The 25,835-nt window shown below is 42.4% G+C and overlaps 1 protein-coding gene across 6 annotated transcripts in view; it reads left to right on the top strand.

Annotated features, from left to right (window-relative positions):
- The first annotated feature begins 3,687 nt into the window (after positions 1-3,687).
- Znf445 (zinc finger protein 445) overlaps positions 3,688-25,835 on the top strand; it is a 29,869-nt gene continuing 7,721 nt past the window's right edge. For 3 of the 6 annotated variants that reach the window (XM_028890465.1, XM_028890464.1, XM_028890463.1), the window contains exons 1-3: positions 21,663-22,085; positions 24,974-25,142; positions 25,638-25,696. In XM_028890465.1, the coding sequence (XP_028746298.1) occupies positions 21,663-22,085; positions 24,974-25,142; positions 25,638-25,696 (651 nt within the window). The other 3 variants (XM_028890462.2, XM_028890460.1, XM_028890461.2) reach the window with 3 other exon arrangements.

Here is a 25,835-nt window from a genome sequence, read left to right as displayed (position 1 = left end):
TTAAAACCTTACTTTTTAAAAAAAGAAAAAAAGGGGAAATGCTGTGGATATCATTCTATATAAATAAAACACTGATGGCCAGTGACCAGGCAGGAAGTAGGTGGCCAGGCAGGAAGTAGGTGGGACAAGGAGAGAGGAGAATTCTGGGAAGCAGAAGGCTGAGGAAGAGACATTGCAGCCACCGCCAGGACAAGCAACATGTAGACTCTGGTAAGCCACCAGCCACGTGGCAAGGTATAGATTTATAAAAATGGGTTAATTTAAGATAAAAGAACAGTTAGCAAGAAGCCTGCCACGGCCATACAGTTTATAAGTGATATAAGCGTCTGAGTGATTATTTTATAAGTGGATTGTGGGACTGTGGGGCTTGGGGAACCTGGAGAGAACCCCTCCAGCAACAGGCCGGGTATATGTGTGGGCCAGGTCCCAAAAGAAAAGCCATTTCTTTGTAATTCCACTTATGACCCTCCACGGGCCAGGAAGGACATTTCTCATGTTAGCTACCTAGTCCCACAAGGGGACACTTGGTGGGCTTGTTCTACAGATCTCAATCTCTGCATACATCTCCAAGTGCTTTGTCAGGTACAGAGGTGTTGCATATTGGTCAAACTTGTCCCGAGAATAATGAACCATGCTAATGATGAAGGGTTCACAACACGCCCCCACGGTCGCATATACCAGGCGGACACTTCCGCCTAGCCAATTTCAGGTGAGGATGGGCATTTCCGGGTCAGGGCGTCTCTCGTAACCAGGATACCCGGCGGACCTGGACACCGCCTAGCCAGTTCCAGGTCAAGATAGCCATTCCCGGGTCAAGGCGTCTAGTGTAACCAGGATCCGTGACGTTTCATGGCTACGTAAGCGTGCAACATGACCATGTGATCTACGCACACGAGTGGAGTAGTGACGTGACCTGGCCATGCCCCCAGCCGGTTTTAAAGCGGAGCGCCATGTTCCCAGTTCCTTCTCTACGCACGTGTCTCTCCCACAGGCCTGCGCGTTCTCTATCCCTTTATCTCTAATAAAACTCTTATAAGCGGATTCTGTCATGTTTCGTGACACTTCCTTGCAGGGTAAGAACACAACACAGCTAAATAACTAACAAATGAGGCTTTTTAAATTTTACTGGAGCTCCTCCCCTCCTCCCCTTAGGTTCAAAAGAAAACCCATCTCCTTATGCTTAGTGTCTTAACTGGAGCAGGTATTCAGCCCTTAGAGAAAATACCAGATCAGGATCTACAATGGACAGAAGAATCCATCACTCACATGCAGGATCCCTGGACTCGTTCGCAGAAGTAGTGCTGCTGCATAACAGAAGGGGACTGGACCTCCTGTTCTTGCAGCAAGGGGGGCTTTGTGTGGCACTTAAGGAAGAATGTTGCTTCTTCAGGGATCATTCAGGAGAGGTAAAAGACAACATGGCTATTATTAGAGAGGGACTTGAGAAAGGAAAGCATGACTAAGATCTACGGGGTGGTTCAACGGGGTGGTTCAACGGCTCTCCCTGGTTAACCTCTTTAATTTCCACCTTAATAGGCCCATTGATAGTCCTGCTTCTGGTACTAACCCTTGGGCCCTGTATCCTCAACAGGTTGCTTCAGTACATGAGACAGAGGCTGGGTACAATTCAGTTCATGGTACTGTTGTGCCCAGATCGTAACCCCCAGAGAGACCACCAAGGACGAGCATACCAGAATGCAAAAGCAAGGTTTATCTGTTACAAGTCATGACAGGGAACTCATCTCAAGCCATCTCAAGTGAGGCAGAGAAGAGTTCCTCTTTCTTGGGGAAGTTAGTTTTTATAGGCAAAACCCATAAAATTTCTTAGAGGGGAGGGGTTTAGTACGGGTCCATCCTTGATTGGTCCAGTTTTTCCCAGGCCTGGACTTTATCTTATTCTAGCTTATCTGTTTGCCCTGTCAGGAGTTTTACAACTCCTCTCCGGGGTCTGGTCATGTTATCTCTGGAGAGGGGCATCTTGTGGTTAATTGGTTACCATCAGACATCCTGACTCTGTTCTTTTGTTCCTGGGGCTGGCGCCATCATTTCTGGGGACTTGAAACTGGCCTGGGTCTATCTATATTGAGATATCTTTGTCTAAGGCCCCCTTTTTGAGACAATAGAGTGAGGGTCTTGTTGTGCCTAGATCATGTCTCCAAAGCCACCACTGGAGACTTTGGGTACAGAATGCAAAAGTAAGGTGTTTTCTAAGTCACAAGCCTCCAGGGAGGCTCTTCCAAATCTCTCACTCACAGCAGGGAGGTTGGAAGGAGTGCTCCCCTTTCTTTGTGAGGCTAGTTCTTAAAGGCACAGACCATATAATTTATTTTAACCCACCTCCCTTTTTAGTCTTTTGGTCGAATATCCTGACTGTGTTTTCCAAAGTCCCTGTAGCAGATACAGCCACCTGGGGAGAAGGGGTCTAAGTTCTTATCTACACTTAGGAATCCTGGTTTAAGCTTCTCTTTGTCTGTAGGGGTTAGAGTGGGGGTTTTACTGAGGTATCACAGTACAGAAAACACAAGAGTATATGCCCGTAGAGACAAGGGACACCTGCGAGCTGGCCATCAGGAACCCGTGATTGGGTTTCCACAAGGCATGTAAGAAGGGAGAGATGAAGAACCAAGGCCCCTCCATCTTGTAAGCTTCTCCATTTTGCAACAGGCCTTAGGTTTTGAGTTCTCGGTGAAAGACCCCCGAAGGTAGTCTTCCCTCTGGAGAGACCCTCGCCCAGAGATCACACCGAGACCATAAGTCAGATGCAAACAGCAAGAGGCTTTATTCAGGAACACGGGTACCCGGGGCGACACAGTCACTCAAGAGGCTCAAGAGACTGGCGCGCCGATGGGCTGGAGTGGAGGGTTTTTATAGGGTCGGGCAGCAGAAGGGCGGGTACAGAAGCGAGAAGCATGGTTTACAGGGTTCTGATTGGACGATTCATATGAGGCCAGGTTCAAACTCAGGACAGTTCGTGGTTTTTCACCGAGCTCGACACGCCTGCTGACTTGGCTCTTATCTAGGGTACAAGTTGTTTTTCTGACCTTTTAGTTCCCTGTTCTGGGGCCAGGTGGCCGACCGCAGATACCCTGTTTGTTCCTGTGCCCATGTCCTCTAACTGAACTTTCCCCGTACTTTTCAGGCCTTGCTCAAAATGGCGTTAGGCTAAGCAAGTATGCTGGGGTCTTTTATCGGTATATCAGGAACGGCCACTTGGCCATCTGGTAGCAACTGATTAACCACAGAATGCCCCAAGCCAGAGACAGCTCTGGAAAAGGGTTTAACAAATAACTGGGGTTAACTGGACTTGAGATATCAGCGGAATTCTAGAAAGTCCCTAAGCACCTGTACTGAACCCACCCCCCACCCCCAAATGTGGTAACCTTGAGGTGCACGCTCAGGAAGGGGCAGCTCCTCTAGCCTCTGCTGCGTCTGTGGTGTGCTTGACGAGGTTCCTGCCTTGGCTTGAATTGCTCCAATAAACCTTGCTTTTGCATGTCAGTGAGTTCGTGTCTCTGGTGGTCTTTTGGGGGTCTCAAGACTTGGGAACAACAATAGTTTACCCTTTTACTCAATACACAGGAATGAAAAAAACTGAGTTTTTTTCTTCCTCTGAGGCCACACCCACTCTTCCCAAAAATGCCCTTCTCTCTAGATCGAGGGCGGGGCATGGAATGCAATCCCGCAGCCTAGCCAGACTAGTGAATTGAGCCTTCAAGGGAGCCATGCCCCATTTGGGTGGAGAGCAACTGAGATGGCATTCCTCCGGGTTTCCTAGAGAGTCCCTACAAGGTATACTTCCGCTGTTCTAGAGAGGCCACGGCGAAGTGGGTCCAGCGGGCAGCACCGCCGTCCGGGAGTAACGGGGAGGTTTCATGTCAGTTGGTGAGTGGCCCGTAGCGCGGGTGGGCGAACGTTCGGCAGGGCTCCGTTTGGGGTGTCCTGAGCCCGGGCGATGCCACGGCCCAGGTGGGCTCCCCGGACTCGGAGGCCGTTTGGAGCAGTGCTGCCCAGCAGCCTCGGTTTCTCGGAGACCTGCAAGTCCGGTGTCCGCCATTATGCCGCTCGGCGCCCTGCGGGCTGGACCGAAAGGCAGCACGTCGGTCCGCGGCTAACCGTGCGCCCTGGTTTGCTGTCACCTTAAAAGCAACAACGCCTCGTCCTACGGTTGTGATGTAGAGTGAGACAAAATGCCCGGAAAAGCTTGGTCTGGTGGCTCAGGCCTGAAATCCCCGTTTCTGAGGGAGCTGAGACAGGAAGCCCGGGAGTCTGGGTAATTTAATGAGTCTTTCTCTCCAAATTAAAGTAAAAAAGATAGGAATGTTTTATGAACCGAAAGGACGCGTTTGAAATTAAGCTTTGTTCGCACTTGAAAACTTAAAAGTGCCCACAGTCCCAACCCCAAATTTTCTTTGGCTTCTGATACCCAGGAAGCATTAGTTTATGAGCATTTTGTGATGTCAGGGTTGCTTGAGAGTAAAATGATAAGAAGGATGGAAATGAACTGGCGGGGAAGCCCATTTCGCTTTAGCTGACTCCATTTTGTGAGGTTCACTCAACTGCTCCAGGAATCAGCTAAACTTTGGGAACCGTTGAAACTTGTGCCGCTGGTTCTGCCGCTGGTGTGCCACAGCTGAAGTTTGTGGCTTTATAAGCCCTAAGCTGCCTCTCCTGGGTGGGGAATCTCACTGATAACACCACCCACTGGCCTGGACCCTGATAATGTGGACCAGACTAGCCTTGAACTCATAGAAATCCACCTGATTTTGCTTCCTGAGTGCTGGGACTAAAGGTGTGTGCCACCACACCCGGCCCTACGTCTTATTGAGTGAGTGAGTGTGTGTATACAAGTGGCAGTGACCATGTGGGGATCAGAGAACAGCTTGTGGGTGTCTCTTGCTGTGGTGTCGGTTCCTGCGGTCCAACTAAGACTGGACACTAAACTTTACCTGGTGGGCCATCCGTCAGGCCCTTCCTGCGTTATTTTCCTGTGTAGTACCAGTCACTACCAAGCATAGCCATACCATTAAGACCTTGATAAAAACTGTTTAAATTTAATGTGTAAGTGTTTTGTCTGCATGTGTGTCTCACACCACGTGTGTGCCTGGTGCCTGTGGAAGTTGAAGAGGGTGTCACACCTCTTAGGACTGTAGTTACAGTTATGGGCTCCCAGGTGGGTGCAGAGAATTGAACTAGTGTCCTCTGGAAGGAATGGCCAGTGATCTTAACTATGGAGCCATCTCTCCAGCGCCCAAGGTCTTGACTTTTTTGAAGTGTTTTGTTATTTCCAATTTTAGAATGTTCTTGTGTCTGATGTTTTCTTGTGCTCAGGTAATGTTGATGTGTCCTTGTTACTGGCATTTGTCAAATTTCACCAGTTTAAAATTCCTGTGTTTAACTTTGTAATCTGTATGTCTTGTGGGGAAAGAATTTTGAATTCTGCATTCAAGTATTGTTTCTTGTTAATTCACTTCCTGGCTGGGCCATGGTGGTGCACGCCTTTAATCCCAGCACTTCGGAGGCAGAGGTAGGTGAATCTCTGTGAGTTCAAGGCCAGCCTAGTCTACAGAGTTAGTTCTAGAACAGCCAGGGCTACACAGAGAAACCCTGTCTCCAAACAAACAAACAAAAACACCAGAAAAAAAACAAAAACCCATTCACTTACTAGTTAGCATCTTGCCTGTATTAATGATGCTGTGTTTCTTTCATTTTTCTTTTACTTATTGGCATGCCTTGTGAGGAAGATTGCTCTCTCTCCTTTGTTTGTTGGGTTTTTTTTTTTTCCATTTTTCTTTTTCTTTTTTCCTTTTTTTTTTTGAGTAAAACCAAAATTTATTATAAGCCACAGTCGCCCCAGGGACCTCCATGCTATATCTATAGCCTCCATGGTTCTGTGGGTTGTAGTCTGATTGTTCTTTATTTTATATCTAGAATCCACTTATGAGTGAGTACATACCATGTTTGTCTTTCTGGGTTTGGGTTACCTCACTCAGGATGATTTTTTCTAGTTCCATCCATTTGCCTGCAAATTTCATGCTTTCACTGTTTTTCTCTGCTGAGTAGTACTCCATTGTGTATATGTACCACATTTTTTTCATCCATTCTTCAGTTGATGGGCATCTAGGTTGTTTCCAGGTTCTGGCTATTACAAATAGTGCTGCTATGAACATAGCTGAGCATGTATCTTTATGGTATGAATCAGCATTCCTTGGGTATATGCCCAAGAGTGGGATGGCTGGGTCTTGAGGTAGTTCGATTCCTAATTTTCTGAGAAACCACCATACTGATTTCCACAGTGGTTGTGTAAGTTTACATTCCCATCAACAGTGGAGGAGTGTTCCCTTTGCTCCACATCCTCTCCAACATTGGTTGTCATTGGTGTTTTTGATCGTAGCCATTCTGACAGGTGTAAGGTGGTATCTCATTTGCATTTCTCTGATGATTAAGGATGTTGAGCATTTCTTTAAATATCTTTCAGCCATTTGTGATTCTTGTTTTGTGAATTCTTTGTTTAGCTCTTTAGCCCATTTTTAAATTGGACTGTTCAGTATTTTGATGTCTAGTTTCTTGAGTTCTTTATATACTGTGGAGATCAATCCTCTGTCAGATGTGGGGTTGGTGAAGAAGATCTTTTCCCATTCTGTTGGCTGTCTTTTTGTCTTATTGACCATGTCTTTTGCCCTGCAAAAGCTTCTCAATTTCGAGAGGTCCCATTTATTAATGGTTGTGCTCAGGGTCTGTGCTGTTGGTGTTATATTTAGGAAATGGTCTCCGGTGCCAATGCGTTCAAGAGTGCTTCCTACTTTCTTTTCTATTAAGTTTAGTGTAACTGGATTTATGTTGAGGTCCTTGATCCACTTGGACTTGAGTTTTGTGCATGGTGACAGATAATGGATCTATTTGTAATCTTTCACATATTGACATCCAGTTATGCCAGCACCATTTGTTGAAGATACTTCCTTTTTTCCATTGTATAGTTTTGGCTCCTTTGTAAAAAACCAGGTGTTCATATGTGCATGGATTAATGTCAGGGTCTTCAATTCGATTCCATTGGTCCGTATGTCGGTTTTTATACCAGTACCAAGCTGTTTTTATTACTATAGCTCTAGAGTAGAGTTTGAGGTCAGGGATGGTGATGCCTCCAAGGTTGCTTTATCGTATAGGATTCTTTTAGCTATCCTGGGTCTTTTGTTTTTCCATATGAAGTTGAGTATTTTTCTTTCCAAGTCTGTGAAGAATTGTGTTGGGATTTTGATGGGAATTGCGTTGAATCTGTAGATTGCTTTTGGTAAGATTGCCATTTTCACTATGTTAATCCTTCCTATCCATGAGCATGGGAGATCCTTCCATTTTCTGATATCTTCTTCAATTTCTTTATAGATTTAAAGTTCTTATCCAAAAGGTCCTTCACTTTTTTAGTTAGTGTTATCCCAAGGTATTTTATATTATTTGTGGCTATTGTAAAGGGTGATGTTTCTCTGACTTCTTTCTCAGCCCTTTTATCATTTGTGTATAGGAGGGCTACTGATTTTTTTGAGTTGATCTTGTATCCTGCCACTTTACTGAAGGAGTTTATCAGCTGTAGGGGTTCCCTGGTAGAGTTTTTGGGGTCACTTATGTATACTATCATATCATCTGCAAATAGTGAAAGTTTGACTTCTTCCTTGCCAATTTGTGTTCCTTTGATCTCCTTTTATTGTCTTACTGCTCTAGCTAGACCTTCTAGTACTATATTGAATAAATATGGGGAGAGTGGACAGCCTTGTCTTGTTCCTGAATTTAGTGGTAGCGCTTTGAGTTTCTCTTCGTTTAATTTGATGATTGCTGTTGGCTTGCTATAAATTGCCTTTATTATGTTTAGGAATGTTCCTTATATTTCTGATCTTTCTAAGACCTTTATCATGAAGGGGTGTTGGATTTTGTCAAAGGCTTTTTCAGTATCTAATGAGATGATCATGTGGTTTTTTTTCTTTCAGTTTGTTTATATGGTGTATTACATTGACAGATTTTCATATGTTGAACCATCCTTGCATCCCTGGGATGAATCCTACTTGGTCGTGATGTATAATTTTTTTGATGTATTCTTGGATTCGGTTTGCCAATATTTTGTTGAGTATTTTTGAATCAATGTTCATGAGGGAGATTGGTCTGTAGTTCTCTTTCTTTGTTGCATCTTTGTGTGGTTTGAGTATCAGGGTAATTGTAGCCTCATAGAAAGAGTTTGGTAGTGTTCCTTCTGTTTCTATTGTGTGGAACACTTTGAAGAGTATTGGTATTAGTTCTTCTTTGAAAGTCTGGTAGAATTCTGCACTGAAACCATCTGGTCCTGGGCTTTTTTTTGGTTGGGAGCCTTTGGATGACTGTTTCTATTTCTTTAGGGGTTATTGGTCTATTTAAATGGTTTATCTAGTCTTGATTTAATTTTGGTATGTGGTATTTGTCCAGAAAATTGTCCATTTCTAACTGGTTTTCCATTTTTGTGGAGTACAGGTTTTTGAAGTATGATCTGATGATTCTCTGGATTTCCTCATTGTCTGTAGTTATGTGTCCCTTTTCATTTCTGATTTTGTTAATTTGGGTGCTCTCTCTTTGCCTTTTGGTTAATTTGGCTAGGGGTTTGTCTATCTTGTTGATTTTTTTCAAAGAACCAACTCTTTGTTTCACTAATTTTTTTGTATTGTTCTTTTGTTTTCTATTTCGTTGATTTCAGCCCTCAATTTGATTATTTCCTGGCATCTATTTCTCCTGGGTGAGTTTGTTTCTTTTTGTTCTAGAGCTTTCAGTTGTGCTGTTAATTCATTGGTATGGGATTGCTCCATCTTCTTTATGTGTGCATTTAGAGCTATGAATTTTCCTCTTAGCACTGCTTTCATAGTGTCCCATAAGTTTGGGTATGTTGTACTTTTATTTTCATTGAATTCTAGGAAATCTTTAATTTCTTTATTTCTTCCTTGACCCATTGATGTTTCAGGTGGGCATTATTCAGTTTCCATGAATTTGTAGGCTTTCTATAATTTTTGTTGTTGTTGAGGTCTAACTTTAAGGCTTGGTGGTCCGATAAGATACAGGAGGTTATTCTAATTTTTTTGTATCTGTTGAGATTTGTTTTGTGGCCAAGCATGTGGTCAGTTTTTGAGAAGGTTCCATGGGGTGCTGAGAAGAAGGTATATTCTTTTGTGTTAGGATAAAATGTTCTGTAGATATCTATTAAGTCCATTTGAGTCATAACATCTGGTAGGTCCTTTATTTCTTTGTTAAGTTTCAGTCTGGTAGATCTGTCTTTTGGTGAGAGTGGTGTGTTAAAATCTCCCACTACTGTGTGGGGTTTGATGTGTGTTTTAAACTTTAGTAGTGTTTCTTTTATGAATGTGGGTGCTTTTGTATTTGGAGCATAAATGTTTAGAATCGAGACTTCATCTTGGTGGATTTTTCTTGTGATAAATGTGTAATGTCCATCCTGGTCTCTTTTGATGGATTTTAGTTTGAAGTCTATTTTATTAGATATTAGGATAGCTACACCAGCTTGTTTCTTAGGTCCATTTGCTTGGAAAGCCTTTTCCCAGCCCTTTACTTGGAGGTAGTGTCTGTCTTTGAAGTTAAGGTGTGTTTCTTGTATGCAGCAGATGCATGGGTCCTGTTTTCTTATCCATTCTGTTAGCCTGTGTCTTTTTATAGGTGAGTTGAGACCATTGATATTGATGGATATTAATGACCAGTGAATGTTAATACCTGTTACTTTTTGTGGTTGTGTTATGTTGTCCTTCTTTGGTGTATGTTGGTGTGGGATTATCTATTGCCTGAGTTTTCATGGATGTGTTTAGCTTCTTTGGGTTGGATTTTCCCTTCTAGTGCTTTCTGTAGGGCTGGGTTTGTGGACAGGTATTGATGAATCTGGTTTTATCATGGAATATTTTGTTTATTCCGCCTATGGTGATTGTGGGGCGTTTACCCACCACCCCCACAGCTTCCCAGAGTTTTCTTGAGTGCGAGCAGCAGGAAATATTAGATAGAAGGATTTATAGCGGAGAATGTTGCGGAGATAAACAGATAGAAAATAAAGGATAGCCTCGAGAGGGCCTGGAACCTATTCCAACGGGCCCGGACTGTCTCTGGTCCAGGGTTTTTATAGAGACGCCAAGGGGTGGAGCAAAAGACCTCCTCCCCCAGCACAGCCAAGTGCAGGCCATCTCAGACACCTGCACTCAGGCCCGTGGTCCTGATCATCCTCTATTCGGACCTGCTGGGTAAAGCCACGAGGAACCCCAGAACGGGCTCCCACAGGTCCCCCTTCTTAATATATAAAAAAATAACTATTAATGGCTTACAGCAATCTCCATAGCTGTTATACCTCCCAGTATGGGAGTAGAGGATGATATAGATGGCATTTCTCTTTTGAATTAGGTCCAAGGTGACTACAGCAGTCTTAGCTGCCTCAAGCCCTTTCTAAACCAAAACTCTTAAGGCGACTACAAACTTAAATAATCCCTTAGCTTCATCATTACCATTAACAGGTTAACATAAATATTGCTATACATAGTCACAATTCTCTCAGTCTTACAACTCAAAACAAACTCTTAACAGAACCATTAGAATTAGCATATATGGTGCTATATATAGTTAACAATTTTCTCCGTCTTACAACTTTAACTCAGTCATTTGAATTTTCTTGTTAACAGAATATAGGCAAAACTTCGATGTATTCACAAACTTAAACATTTCCTCAATTCCACAAAGCCAGGGTGCATTAACATCAATAGGTTTCTGCGAACATAATTCAATCTCATAGCTCCTCCTTTTCTTTATAATTTTTAAACAAAAACTCAAACCTAGTTAGAGGAACCCAAACTTATACAATTCCTACAAACCCATATTGAAAAGCAATATTTTCGATCTGACCATTAATACTTTGAAAACTTAGCAAAACATCCAAAAGCAGTTTCTTAATAAAGCTCTTTACACACTTTAGAAATAGTCTCTTAGTATACCCCATTTGCATTTCTTACTAACAAAACATGACATTAATCCATTCAAACAACAATTTAAATTAAATAAACTAAGGAATATTAACTCTCCCTTTTCTTTATAATTTTAAGCAAAATCTCAAGCCTAGTTAGAAAACCCAAACTTTTCTGTTTAAACAGTTCCATTTGTAACACAAAACCAGTTCCATAAGTAATTCCATTCTTACATAAACAGTTCCACGAAACAATTCATGAATCACCAGTAAATAAAGCATATACACATACACAAAATTGCATCTTGATTCTAAGTAGAAATACATTTCTTCGTTTAAACAGTTCCATTTTTAACCCAATTCCAGAAAACTGTTCCTAGGTCATTACTCAAAACTGTCCCATTGCAATGAAATCTCTCTGGTTTGTTTCATTTAAGTCTTAAAATGATAAATTCTGGTACTAGCCTTCCAAATATGAGAAATCCATAACCAAAATCTTTTTGTAATTTTATCTCATTTTAAGTTCAAAAAGTTCAAACAAGAAATAAATTCTGGTATCAGGCTTTTACTTCCAAATATGAAGAGACATTTTTCAACCAAAACTTTTTGCAGTTAATTTTTGTTCAAACAAGCATCTCTGCAACTTTTGTTCTCACAGACAGACCTTTTTAGTTATGGTAATATTTTAAACCGCACCGTTTTTGCTGTTAGCTCAGGTTTTTCTGTGCTGCGTTGATATTCCACGGATCTCAGCTGCGGATGCCTTGTACTGGTTCTGGCGTCCGCCATTCTTAGCTTCTTAGTGGCTTCTGGAGCTTTTGAAACCATTCAGACTGCCTACTTTGCAGTCTACTAGGACACTATCTCCTGTGTCTCAGGTGTTTTTACCATATACATTAATAGACTCACACTTAACATTTACACTTTTTCACAAACTCACATATAACATTTTTTGCCTTGCAAAGCATTTAGACTCATATTCAACATTTACACGTTTTTACAAACTCACATACAACATTAACATCTACTTATTTATACTTTATAGAACTGCTTTAGCAAATATATTTCCTATTAATTCTTATATACTTATATTAATTCCATCCTATTTCTTATTTAAACTTACATTTACAACTAGCATCTTACAAGCTTATTACTACATGTCTTAAGACTACCTTAGATACTTCTTACAAGCTTATATTCTTAAAGGAACTCTATTGATCTATTTTTCAAACTTATAGGCTACCATTAGCATATATCTAACTTAGCAAACACCTAAAGACTTCTTAACACAGATCTAACAAGACAGAATTTTTACACACATCTTATTTTCGTCTTTCTACTTCTTACTTTTAATTATTATCACTATCTCTATCAGAAAGATTCTCCTAACTAGACAGGAAGTACGTATTTAATTTCTAAAGTTTACAGTTTATAGTTAGCTTTGTTATAAAGCACTGGGATTTAATGAGTGTTGTCATTATAGAGTTGTGATACTTGTTGCTAGGGGATTGTAACATTCTCAGGACAAAGCCACACCCCAAAGTTGCGAGTTCTCTCAGCAGTTCCGGACAGGCAGAGATGCACTGTCAGCGGTAAACAGTTTTTAACTAGAGGCTGTCCCTTCACCCAAATTCATAGTAGCTCCCCTATGTGCTTCAATTCAGACAAACGTTTACATTACAGCAGTATTTTTGGTTTTTTCTACCGGAAAACTTCACTTCACGCTGAGGGTGAAATTACCGTATTTAGCTCTTCGCCAATACTGCACAGCTATTAGGTGATATTTTAAGGATTTTAAAGTGACTTGTTTGCTCTTATAGGTAGCTTTTTGTCATCCAACTACAGTAAAAACTTTGCACAGCTATTAGGGTAAATAAGGCATTTTACCAACGGTGCCCCAAACCACGAAGCACCTAGTTCCATATCCTTTCAATTTTTCATTGGAACTGACACTTAAACTCTTAGATGATTTTCCTCCTTATTCTTTTAAAAGCTGTATTTTAAGTTTACCATGAATGTATTTTCGAGCTGACAAAAGTGTTTCAGGGCAATGTCGCCATCTTTAGCGGAAAAACTACCTTTCCCAGAATGCATTTCCCTTATATTAGTCCATAATATCAGTCCTATATCAGTCCCTTATATCAGTCCCTTATATCATTTCCCATATTTCTTATCGGGTTTGAGAGTCAACTGGTTCTCTTTTACCAGACTTGCTTACAAATTCTTGCCTGGGAGGTTTGAACAAAGTTTTTTTGCTTTTGCAATGGGAGATTTGAACAAGCATTTTACATTTTCAGCTATGGATGGCACATTGGGAGGTTTCTATTCTCCTCAGCTGGCTTTAACAGGTGTTTCAACTTCATCAGACACTGGCCCCTGAATCAGAACCACACCTGCCTCGTTAGCCGGCATTGAGGCTGGCATTTCTGATAGCAACTTTCCTCGGGGCTTGTGTTTGTTTTAGCCCGTCAGTGAAAAACAAGATCATGTACAACAGCTTTTCCACAGCTCTTTCAGAGATTTTCTCCCACTGATCTTATTTTCATTTTGCTTGTTCCTTCCCCCTCAGATGCAGAGCTTCAGGTATCTGTCTGAGGCTCTGTACCTCTGCTAGCTGCCTTTGGAGGTAGGGGCTTTCTCCCCCGAATCTGCCTCAAACTCTAGCAGCTTTGTCAGGTCATATATTTTTCTGGGGGAGGATTATGTCCCTTCTCTGTTTCTTCAGAGTCTTTCTCCCAGACAGTTCCCAGTTTGGTCTCAATTTATCCCCTCTACCACAGAAACAGTTTCCGACACTAGAGCGGCGGCTTTCCCTGCTACTGAAGGTAGGGGAGGGGCTTTTGTCCGTTTCTATTTTTTCAGGGTCTGAGGTTTGTGTTCATAAATCAAGCTTAGCAAGGGAGGTTTTTGCCATCTCTAAACTCCCATTGGACAGGTGTTTTGCCTCATCAGACCTTCACCTGGCCCAGTCCCCCAGTGGGTTATATTTGCTTGTCTGGGTGCTCAAGGACAGAGCTTATGCCAGAGGCAATCACCCCTCAGGGCTACACTCCCTCATCTCATCGGGAGTCAGTTGAAACAAAGCTTTCTCAAAGAGGTGCTTTCTCTGACAGAAAAGAAAGCTTTACTCCTGGATAGTTCGGTCTTGCCCTGGCTGGGCTCTTTGCCCAGACAGCGTTCTGACTCAGCAGCACGACTGCTTCAGACACAGTTCAGCTTTACTGTTTTCAGTTTCACTGTTTTCTGTTTTACAGAAAGGTCCTTTCTCTGATAGGAAAGCTTTTTCTCAGATTTCTTTTTGCAGTTGTGGACCTATTAACCTGGGACTTGTAGGAAAGTGGACAACTGTGCCGTTCCCACCGGCTTTAGCTTGCTTTGTTCATTAGCAATCTTCCCCTGGGTGCTGCACCTTCCTGCCTCAGCTGTGTGCTCCAGGAAGTTTACAACTGCAGGAACCCTAGTATCCCCGAAATGCACTCCAACTCAGAGACGCTGGCCAGTCGCCTCTGGGTTTTTGCTCGGGGAGCGAGGATACAATGCTAATAGTTTGCATTGCTTCAGGGGATCTTTGCATTAGGGCGATTAGGAGCACCTTTTTCATTCTGAAATGCTCACTCAAAACCTTTGCTGCCTCAGCTCCGCTGTAAGGAAAAGTTTGGCTTTTTTCTTTTCTCAGGTAAAGTTTCCAGCCCTTTTGGGCTCTCTGTAGTTGTTCACCCACACTCTCCCAAGAGTTTCCCTCAGGGTACTCTGACCCACTGTCTTTTACTAGCTTGAAGAGAGCTTAGAAGGAGTTTTTAGAAACTTGTCCTTGCCTCCTGCACTGCAGAGAGGATTTTTAAAGCTTGAAAGAGAACTTAGAGGTTTTGCTATCTTAAGAGGTTTGTTGTTTTCCTTTAGAGCTAATCACAGGTGGTCCCCATACTAATATCTTCAGGTGATTCTAATTTTTGTCATCTCCCAGAAGGACAAATTTAGTTTTTAAGTTTAAGAGAGCTTTTGAGAAAGATTAAGGCTTTTTTAGAGAGATTTTTCCCCCCAAATCTTCCAAGAAAAGCTTTAGAGTTTAAGAGAGTTTTTTTCCCCCAGGAGAATAACTTTTCCCAAAACTTCCCAACTTTAAACTTTGACTTCTTACACCCCCATTTTTGCCTCAGGGAGAAATTACTTTCTCCTGCCACTTGGATTTGGCATTTCAGCTGTCCCCAGGTCAAAAGCTTCCATAGGAAACTTTTTCTTCCCCATAAGCTCAAAGAAGAGCTTTTTTACTACCCGTAAAGCCCAAAGAAAGATTTTTTTTCCCCAGTTTGCTTTCAAAGCCCCCCAAAGTTAGAAAATTGACGAGTTTTTCTGTCTAGTTGCCTTATTTTTTCCTACACAATCTTATACTTCTAAGTTTTTCCTAAACTATATTACTACCCTATTCCTTATATTTTTCACAGATAGAAATTGAGAAAGGGATAGAAGATAGAAAATTTTGACAGAAGAGAATTTCGCTGCAGCATCGGACATCCTTCCAGTCCGCTTTCCTTTTCTCTCGAGGATAAAACCCCTGCCTCACCAAAAAATATATAAATATATATATTTTTTTCATAACACCGGCATGCCTTTCCACTGGCAGGGCTGACTCAGCACTTTCACCAAAAACTCTGTATTAAAACTATTATTTTCCTTTATCTTTAGTCCCTATTACTTTGTCTTTAGTCCCTGTTCATTTGTCTTTAGTCCCCCCTTTTTTTTCCTTTTTTTTTTCTTTAGTCCCTTTTTTCCCCTTTTTCTTTAGTCCCTTTTTTCCTTTAGTCCTTTTTTTTCTTTAGTCCTTTTTTTCTTTTTTCTTTAGTCCCTTTTCCCCCTTTCTTTAGTCCCTTTTTTTCTTTAGTCCCTTTTTTTTCTTTAGTCCCTTTTTTTTCTTTAGTCCCTTTTTTTTCTTTAGTCCCTTTTTTTCTTTAGTCCCTTTTTTTCTTTAGTCCCTGTTCACGGCGCCATTCTGTGGGGCGTTTACCCACCACCCCCACAGCTTCCCAGAGTTTTCTTGAGTGCGAGCAGCAGGAAATATTAGATAGAAGGATTTATAGCGGAGAATGTTGCGGAGATAAACAGATAGAAAATAAAGGATAGCCTCGAGAGGGCCTGGAACCTATTCCAACGGGCCCGGACTGTCTCTGGTCCAGGGTTTTTATAGAGACGCCAAGGGGTGGAGCAAAAGACCTCCTCCCCCAGCACAGCCAAGTGCAGGCCATCTCAGACACCTGCACTCAGGCCCGTGGTCCTGATCATCCTCTATTCGGACCTGCTGGGTAAAGCCACGAGGAACCCCAGAACGGGCTCCCACAGGTGATTGAGAGTTTTGCTGGGTATAATAGTCTGGTTTGGCATCCGTGGTCTCTTAGTGTCTGCATAACATTTGTCCAGGACCTTCTAGCTTTCATAGTCTCTATTGAGAAGTCTGGTGTTATTCTGATGGGTTTGCCTTTATATGTCACTTGGTCTTTTTCCTTTGCGGCTCTTAATATTTTTTCTTTGTTCTGTGTGTTTAGTGTTTTGATTATTATGTGGTGAGGGGACTTTTTTTTTGGATCCAGCCTATTTGGTGTTCTGTAAGCTTCTTGTATCTTCATAGGTATTTCTTTCTTTAGGTTAGGAAAGTTTTCTTCTATGATTTTGTTAAATATATTTTCTGTGCCTTTGAGTTGGTATTCTTCTCCTTCTTCTATCCCTATTATTCTTAGGTGGTGTTTTCATGGTGTCCCAAATTTCTTGGACGTTTTGTGTTACGACTTTTTTGTCTTTAGTGTTTTCTTTGACTGACGAATCTATTTTCTCTATTGTGTCTTCAGTGTCAGAGATTCTCTGTTCCATTTCTTGTATTCGGTTGGTTATGCTTGTTTCTGTAGTTCCTGTTCGTTTAATCAGGATTTCTATTTCTAGCATTCCCTCAGCATGTATTTTCTTTAGCGTTTCGAATTCATTTTTCAGATCTTGGAATGTTTCTTTCATCTGTTTAATTGCTTTTTCTTGGCTTTCTTTGATTTCTTCCAATTTTTTGTTCATTTTTTCTTCCATTTCTTTAAGGGAATTTTTTATTTCCTCTTTAATGGAGTTTTTCATTTCCTCTTTAAGGGAATTTGTTATTTCCTCTTTAACGGAATTTTTTATTTCCTCTTTAAGGGAATTTTTTATTTCTTCTTTAAGGGCCTCTGTCATCTACTTAAAGTAATTTTTAGGATTGATTTCTTCTGTTTCTTCTCTCTTGGTATGTTCAGGTATTGCAGGTGTAGAATCATTAGGTTCTGGTATTACCATATAGGTCTTTATGTTGTTGCCTGTATTTTTGCACTGGCATCTACTCATCTCTTCCTCAGCTTGGTGCAGGCAGTGTCTGTGTCTGAAAGTGCCTCTCTTGTTGTAATTTTTAGTCTGGGTTCACTAGGAGTTCTTGGTTCAATTGGTGATGTTGGGCTGTTTCTTTGGAGCATCTGATCTCAGTTGGTGAAGTATATACTTATGATTCTGGTGATCTGGTTCGGTGGCTGGGCAGCGCCTTCTGTGTTCTCAGGTCACATTTTGCTCATTCGTCAACTCCTCAGCTGATCTTGTTTCCTCAGACTTCAAACTGTAGGGATCTGAATCCTCTCCCGGATGGATTTCAACTGAGCAGGGTAGTCTCACCAACACCTCCAAGTTGTTGGGTTTCACAGGATCAGCAGCTGGGCCCTGGGTTGGCCTCAGACATGGTGTTCAGATCCATTCTGGTTCCGTCCCACAGAGATAGCTTCTTCCCCGGGTGTTGGGATTAAAGGTGTCCCTGTTCCAAGTTCTTGATTAAGAGCTTGTTTTCACTAACTCTTCAGCGGGTAATAGCTCAGTTTCTGGTCTTTATTGCAACTGTGTTTTGGCCGCCACCCGCCGGGCCTGCCTGCCTCTGCCAGCCGCTGGACTTACCTGCCTCTGCAGTCTGCTGCTGCCGTGTCTGTCTGCCTCTGCCGGCAGCCGCCGCGCCTGCCTGCCTCTGTAGTCCGCCGCCGCTGCCATGCCTGTCTGCCTCTCCATTTTTCTTTATTAAGCAATTTTCTACTCACTCCACATACCACCCACAGATCCCACCTGTTTGTTGTTTTTGAGACAGTCTCACATATCCCTGGCTGGCCTGGAACTTTCTTTGTTGTCACAGCTCACCTCCAGGTCACAAAGATCTGCCTGCCTCTCTCTGTCTCCTAAATGATGTGACTAAAGGCATACCACAATGCTGACTGGACTGTCCTTGCTTTTAAAAATTTGATCAGTTTATATCAGTGTGTACTTCTGACCCCACTTCTTTTTGTTTTGTTTTGTTTTGAGACAGGGTCTTATGTAGTCAGCCCAAGCTGGCCTTGAATTCCTTATCTTCCTGCCTCTACTTCCCAAGTGCTGGGATAATAGACATTCATTATCACGCCTGGCCTGTATAAATTATATTTTGTTTTAAAATTTAATGTAGTTTGTGTGTATGTGCATGATGTGTTTTTTGGGTGTGGATTCAGTTCTCCCCACCTTTATTGCCCCGGCCAGTGGGGTCTCAACAGGGACGACCCACCTGCAGGAGAGAATGAAAGGGACAGGAAACACGAAGGAAGACAGCAAGACAGGGTTCTGATCAAGCTGCAGATTTTATTCTCCTCAGCAAGGCTTATATAGCATGGGAGGGGGAGGGGGCAGGAAGGAGGGAGGAGGTACAGGACAGGCAGGACGTGCAGCTAAGGAGGGGCGTGCACCTGAGGGGGGACGTGCAGATCGTGAAGCTGCAGGATGTTGTGCTAGGTGATAAGGTCACTGGTCAGGGCCCATGTTCTGTTGCTATGCTACCTGACTGTGGGATGTTCTTTATCTTTGGGGGCATCTGGTTTAGGGCCTGTGGCTTGTTCTCTGGCCTAGCTAGTACTTTTCCATGGTTCATGTTTGGTCCCTGACACTTCATGTAGGTTCTGGGGATTACTGGCTGAGCTACCTGCCCCTGCCTTGCTCAAGTATATAGTTTTGTCTTTTGCTTATTTCTGGTATTGCAGAACACTTGTATTTTCTTTTGAAAGACCCCCAGGAGAGATCTTCCTTCAGGAGAGACCCCAAACCCAAGGAACACACCGAAACCACAGATCAGATGCAAACAGCAAGAGGGTTTATTCAGATACACAGGTACCTGGGGCGAAGTCTCTCGGAGGACTTGCACGCCTTCCTAGGGCAAGGGGAACTTTTTATAGGATCCCAGGGGCAGAGGCGCGGTTACAGAAGTGAGAAGCATAGTTACAGGGTTCCTATTGGTTGTTTTAAAGAAGGCCAGGGTGAACTTGGGGACGTATTTTTAATTCTCGGAAATTTGATGTGTGTGGCTGACTTGGCCTTGCCTAGGGTACAGTGGGCGTTTTTTCCAGCCCAGCTGCTTATTCCTCAAGGCCGGGGGGCCAGCCATAAATATCCTGATTTGACTCAACGGTTTTTCTCCCAAGGCCGGTGGCCAACCATAGTTATCTCTCTCTCAAGGCCGGGTGGCTGGCCACAGCTGTGAACTCCTGTTTTTCTGGTTCTTGCCTTTCAGAATGGCGTTTCTTAGGCTAAGTTATTGGGACGGGGGGGGGGGGCGGGCATTTCATTGGCCCAACGCCCCATGTCCTCATAATGGAGTGGGGGTCTTTCACTTTGTCCAGCATGACATGAATCACTTCTTCACAGAGCCCTGATTTCCTTTTTATTAGAGAATGGTATTTAGAAACCAAGTTTTGGATACTCTGGGTATGGTGATCATCATCATCTTATTCTAGCTTTATTTGTGTGTGTCTGAATGAGTGTGTGCAGATGTGTATTTGTGGTTATGTATTCTTACATGTATATATAGAGCCCAGAAGAACAGCCATCCCTTAGAGCTGGAGTTAATAGGCATTTTGCATGACTCCTGGCTTGCTAGGTAGGTGCTGGGATCAGAACTTCAGTTTTCATATTTCATAGCAAATGCTCTTGACTGCTGAGGCATTTCTTCGGTCCCATATAATCCTACTGCTTCACTGTTACATCAATGTCAATCTTATTTAAAGAATTTTAAACATGTAACTAAAGCAGTCCATGAAAGCTCTACCTCCTACAGTTTTTACCTTCCGGTAGTAGCATTATAGGCTGGGACCAAGCCTTCAATATATAGGCCTGTGGAGGCCATTCATAATCCAAAGTGTACATTTGGGAAGCTGAGGCAGGAGAATCATGATTTTGAAGCCAGTTAAAGCATATAGCAAAATGCCGTCTCACAAATAGGAAGAAGGGAGAAAGTAAAGACCCAAACTATAGTATGTGAGTTCTCCAACTCTTTTTGCCCCCCTTAGGACTTTTTGTTTGTTTGGCTGTTGGTCTGTTGAATTTCCATATATACTTTTCCTTAATCTATGTGTTTGTTTTCCACATTGGTTTACTTCCTGAAGCTATCTGTAGTTATAAATCTTTTTTTTTTTTTTAAATATATTTTATGTGGCTGGTGGCAGTGGTGGCCCACGCCTTTAATCCTAGCATTCTCTGTGAGTTCAAGGCCAGCCTGGTCTACAAAGTGAGTTCCAGGAGGGTGCAAAGCTACACAGAGAAACCCTTCTTCAACCCCGCCCCCCCCCCCAAAAAAAAAAGAAATGTATTTTATGTGCATTGGTGTGAAGGCGTCAGATCCCCTGGAACTGGAGTTACAGATAGTTGTGAGCTGCCATGTGGGTGCTGGGAATTGAGCCCTGGTCCTCTGGAAAAGCAGCAGTGCTCTTAACTCCTGAGCCATCTCTCCAGCCCCCAGTTATAAATCTTGATATTAAGTAGACTGAGCTGCCAAGATGACTTAGTATGTAAAGGCACATGAGCTTGGTCCTTGAAACCCATATGGTTGAAGGAGAGACTGGACTCCTGTAAGTTGTCCTCCAGCCTCTGCATGAATGCTGTGACACATAAGCCCCCAGACACATGAAGTAAAAATGTAATTAATTCAGGTGTGCCTCTTTCTTCTACTTTAGTTTCCAAAGTAATTTTTAGCCAATTTAATCCCTTTGCCTTTCAATATAAATTGTAGTATAATCATCACAGATCTCTTCTCCTGCCAAACATCTTTTCTCTTTTTCTCTCAGTGGTTCTGGCGATTAATTCCAGGGATGTGTACATGCTAGACAATTGCTCTACTACTGAGTCACATCCTCACATCTTCTCCCTTTTATCTTCCTGAGATTTTGATAGGAATTGAACTAAATATCAGTGTGAGAATTGATAGCTTTTCTTGCCATGCCTCCCAGTACATGAATGTAGGTATAGTGTGTCTACTTATTTAGATGTTCTTTGACCTTTTTTGCCAGCCACTGATGTTTTCTAGCCCTATGTATATCTTCACTGTATTCAGGGATACTTTATTAGCTTACTACCCTAGGTCTCAGTCTGTGTGAGTACTCATGCACATATGTCTTCTCACACATGTGAGAAGTGATCACTCACAAGTGATTCCCCACCATAGGACCTAGCTTCATCATGTGTGATAGACATCATTTTCTAATCTACTTTCTTCTGAACAGGAATGTTGGTTATTTCGGTCTCTTACGTGACTTCTATTGACCTAGCAAATGACATTGTGCACTGCAGTGCTGAGAAGATACTCCCAAGGATACAGCAGTGATTCAGTGAAAGCAACAGACTTATTTTGTGTTTATCTGGGCAATCCTGGACAAGAGTGATGCCTCCAGGCAGGTGTTATGCTGCCCACTCAGCTCAGGCTTCAAGGGAACACGGGCACCTTCGTACAGTAAAGAAGGAAGAGGATGATGATGACTATACTTCAGTGCAGACTGCCAGGCCACAGACACTTAACCGCCCTGGCCAGGAACTATTCCGTCAGCTCTTTCGGCAGCTTCGCTACCATGAGTCTTCTGGGCCCCTAGAAACTCTGAGCCGGCTCCAGGAGCTCTGCCGCTGGTGGATGAGGCCAGATGTTCTTTCCAAAGCACAGATGTTGGAGCTGCTGGTGTTGGAACAGTTCCTGAGCATCTTGCCTGGAGAGCTCCGGACATGGGTGCAGCTCCATTGCCCTGAGAGTGGTGCGGAGGTTGTGGCCCTGCTAGAAGAGCTGCAGAAGGATCATGATGGAACACTACTGAGGGTAGGTGATATGCATAAGTTCTGCCTGCCTTTTTTTTAGATGAGAAATGTGAGCTTGAGAAATGTAGGGAAAACTCCTCTTGTTAATTGTCTTGCTACCTGAGCATTTGAGAACTGGACTCTTGATCATGTACTCTTTAGCAAGGTACTCTTTCCACTTTACACAGGAAGATCACCTCTAGAATAGGATCAGCAAGTATTAATGAATCATAAAATTAGCCTATGGGTACAGTGTTTTATATTCTAGAAAGTCCAGCTCTACTTGTAGATCTTAGTTAGGGTTTGTATTGCTGTGAAGAGACACCATGACCACAGCAACTTTTCTAAAGAAGACATTTAACTGGAGCTGACTTACAATTTCAGAAGTTTAGTCCATTATCATGGCCATGATGGTGTGTAGGCAGACATGATGTTGCAAAAGAAGCTGAGAGGTCTACATCTGGATCCACAGGCAGCAGGAAGTGACCATGACACACTTCCTCCAACAAGGCCACACCCCCTAATCCACTCCCTATGGGCCTATGGGGGCCATTTTTATTCAAACCATCACAACATATAATCTGATTTGGTTTAAGACTAACCATAGGGGCGAGAGGGGAACTGAAAGCAGTCAGGAATCGTGAAATCTGAATGGAAGAACACAAAAGAACAGTGTTCATGTACCATATTTACTTTTCAGAGGTTTTTGGGGACCTATGGGTGTGGGTTGGCCCAAGGGCCAGCCTCAATTTTAACACTCTATCCTACAGCCTATTCTTAGGCATATTGTTGTCGACTCCCACCAGGGAAGATCACAGTCTGTAATCAATTGAAAGTCTTTGTTTCAGCTGGCTGGTGACTACATCTGGGTATTTGGGACCAAAGTGTAATACTGAGCCTTTTTCAGGGTTTATATTTAAGCATGAAAACCACACCCTGGCTAGAAAATTCCAAGGTTTTCTTTTTGCAGCTGTAAGCTAAGCAGATAGTTACAAGAGCCAAAATATGTGACTAGCAAAAATGGCAAAGTCACACTGATTTTTGCAAAGAGCCTGGCTAGTCACTATTCTATTGCTGTGAAGAAATACCATGACCAAGGCAGCTCTTATAAAATAAAGTGTTTAATTGGGGACTTGATTACAGTTTCAGAGGTTTAGTACATTACGGTGGCATGGCAGCATGCAGGCAAGTGCTTCAGAGCTACATCCTGATCCATAGGTAGAGAGAGACTGGGCCTGGTGTGGGCTTTTGAAACCTCAAAGCCACCCCCAGTGCCACATTTCCTCCAACAAGGCCATACTTCCTAACCCTTTTAATCCTTTCAAATAATGCCATTCCTTGGTGACTAAGCTTTTAAGTATATGAACCTATATCCTTCAATCCTTCAGTTGTTTTTCTTCCTGGAATTTTTTTTTTTTTTTTGATACTGGCACTTAGTAAGACAAATTTCATCTGAGATACCAATTGGAGTCACCATAGTTGACCTTTCAGGACCTCAGTTTATTGAGAAAGAAATGTAGAAATTATCTAATCATGAGGATTTGTTCATTATCTGTTTGAATGCTTTATAATGCTCCTGGTCTTAATTCCTAGTGCAGAGAAGCAGAACTGAGCGAGTCCCAGGCCTGTCAGCAAAGTGGTGCTGGGTTGCTCTCTACATCCTTCTTATTCCTTTTGTACACAGGAAACTGGTTCTTCCCCTTTTTGAGTTTTTTTGTTTGTTTGGTTGGTTTTGAGACAGGGTCTCTACATATACCTGGCTGTCGTGGAATTTCATAGACTAGGCTGGCATTGAACTCACTGAGTTCTGCCTGCCTCTGCCTCTTGAGTGCTGAGATTAAAGGTGTGTGCCACCACATCTAACATCTTTTGAGTTTTTTCAAAAAGTATTTATTTTTTAGGCTTTCAAATTTTATTTAAGCCTACATGCATAATTTATGCATTGAAAATTACTTATATTTCTGGTTTGTCTCAATTTATTACAAAAATTAAATCAAGTAACATTTGATCATAGCCTACCATTGGTAAATCATGTAATAAATCAGCATAAGTAATGCTTATTAAAACAAAACATTTGTGTCTTTTTATAAATCTGAAAGTGCATTTGTCATTTTTATCAAAAGCAATAGGATGTTCAGAGTGGCCTGATGATAATTTATAAAATTTACAAGAGTATGGCTTGGTCGTGATTAGCTCATTTAGGGCTAGATGTAAGGTTTTAGTCCTTGTCATATATTCAGTGGCCTCAGTCTAAGGCTTGTTCACATCAGTGTAGAAAAAGTGTCAGCTGTTGTGCCAGGAAGACTCCTCTAAGTTCATTAACTGGAGCCTTCTGTACTTATTTCTACGTTAAGGAAAGCCTTGTCTCAGAGATAGAGCTGCTTGAAGTCCAAGGGCAAAGCCCTCCTTCCTGTTCTCTGCGTAGATGAGCAGAGGAGCTTTTCTTTGTGGTTTCCTGGCTGACCCTTAAAATTAATGTTGTCTCTCTAATGATGACAACTGTTTGTCAGGTTTACAGTTTGAAAGCTAGCCCTCTCTGAGGTCATTGTACATTTTAATATACTTGTCTGGATATCTACTGTAAAACCATTGTTCATTATATTCCCTTTCATTTCTCATCTTTAGGCCAGGGGTCAAGTAGGGAGTAATGGGAAGGTTTCACTGTGGCATGTGAGGATTTCTGTTACTAACTTGCCAAGTGCATTCTTATGTTAAGTGGGAACTCTCCCTGGTACAGAGAGGCCAAGGGGTGAAAGGTTTCTCTATTGTCTTTCTCTTTGGGTCTCTTCTGCCAGGAAATGATTGAGGAGCCTGGTGGCCAATACCTGTACAGATTGGCCATGTGACTGTTTTCTGAGTTTGCATTCTGATACCTATTGAAATGTTCTTATAACATTTTCTTCTTGCCAGGACCCATGCCTTGCTCAGAACCCAGATGTACATTGGATAGGCACTAGACCTCTGCAGTCTGCACAGATATGGTCCCCAACTTCACGTCTCAGGAACAGTTCTGCTCTAGAGGACCATTTGGAGCCTCCATGTGGAATAGGAGTTTATAACTTCCTGGCTGGGCAAGATGGTACTCACTGCATAGACCCTAGCTTTGTGTTTCTTTCTTTTTTTAATTTATTTATATTTTATGTGTGAGTGCTCTGCATGTATAGCTGTGTGCTGGAAGAAGGCATCAGATCTTATTATAGATGATTGTGAGCCACCATGTGGTTGCTGGGAATTGAATTCAGGATCTCTGGAAGAACAGCCAGTGTTCTTAACCACTGAGCCGTCTATCCAGACCTCCTGTGTTTCTTATACTGTTGTTTTGTTACCATCTATCTTTTGTCAAGAATCTTTTGTCACCTAGCATCTTGAATGCTTCTCTGATTCATGTCTGGTTGGCTTCTTCTATTGCCCCTCCACTTTCCCTTTCCAGTCCCCAACAGACACTGAGGACATGTCTGTGCATCTTGAATAGCAGTCTGCCTGCTTGTGGGTCCAGGAGTCCTCTAGGATTGAGGAGAGTGGGCTTCTGGGATGTATAGAGCTAGACAGCTCTCATGGCTCGTTTCTCCTTCAGATTCTCCCACTGTCTCGGTGCCTGCCCATTTCCAGATAGAAGAGGACACAGGATACCAGGTAACAACCAGCAAGCCTTTGGTAATCCAGCTCTGGACGAGCCAGCTGTGGGTTTTTCTTGGTGTCTCAAGCATTGTTGCCTTATGGGTAGTTCAGTTTTCTTCATCCTGAGTTGTCATTTGACTTCATATTCAGAGAC

This window comes from Peromyscus leucopus, chromosome 7 (assembly GCF_004664715.2).
Source record: "Peromyscus leucopus breed LL Stock chromosome 7, UCI_PerLeu_2.1, whole genome shotgun sequence".
Taxonomy (NCBI): Eukaryota; Metazoa; Chordata; class Mammalia; order Rodentia; family Cricetidae; genus Peromyscus; species Peromyscus leucopus.
Note: the sequence above shows the minus strand (reverse complement) of the source record. Positions and strands in the feature narration are given on the sequence as shown.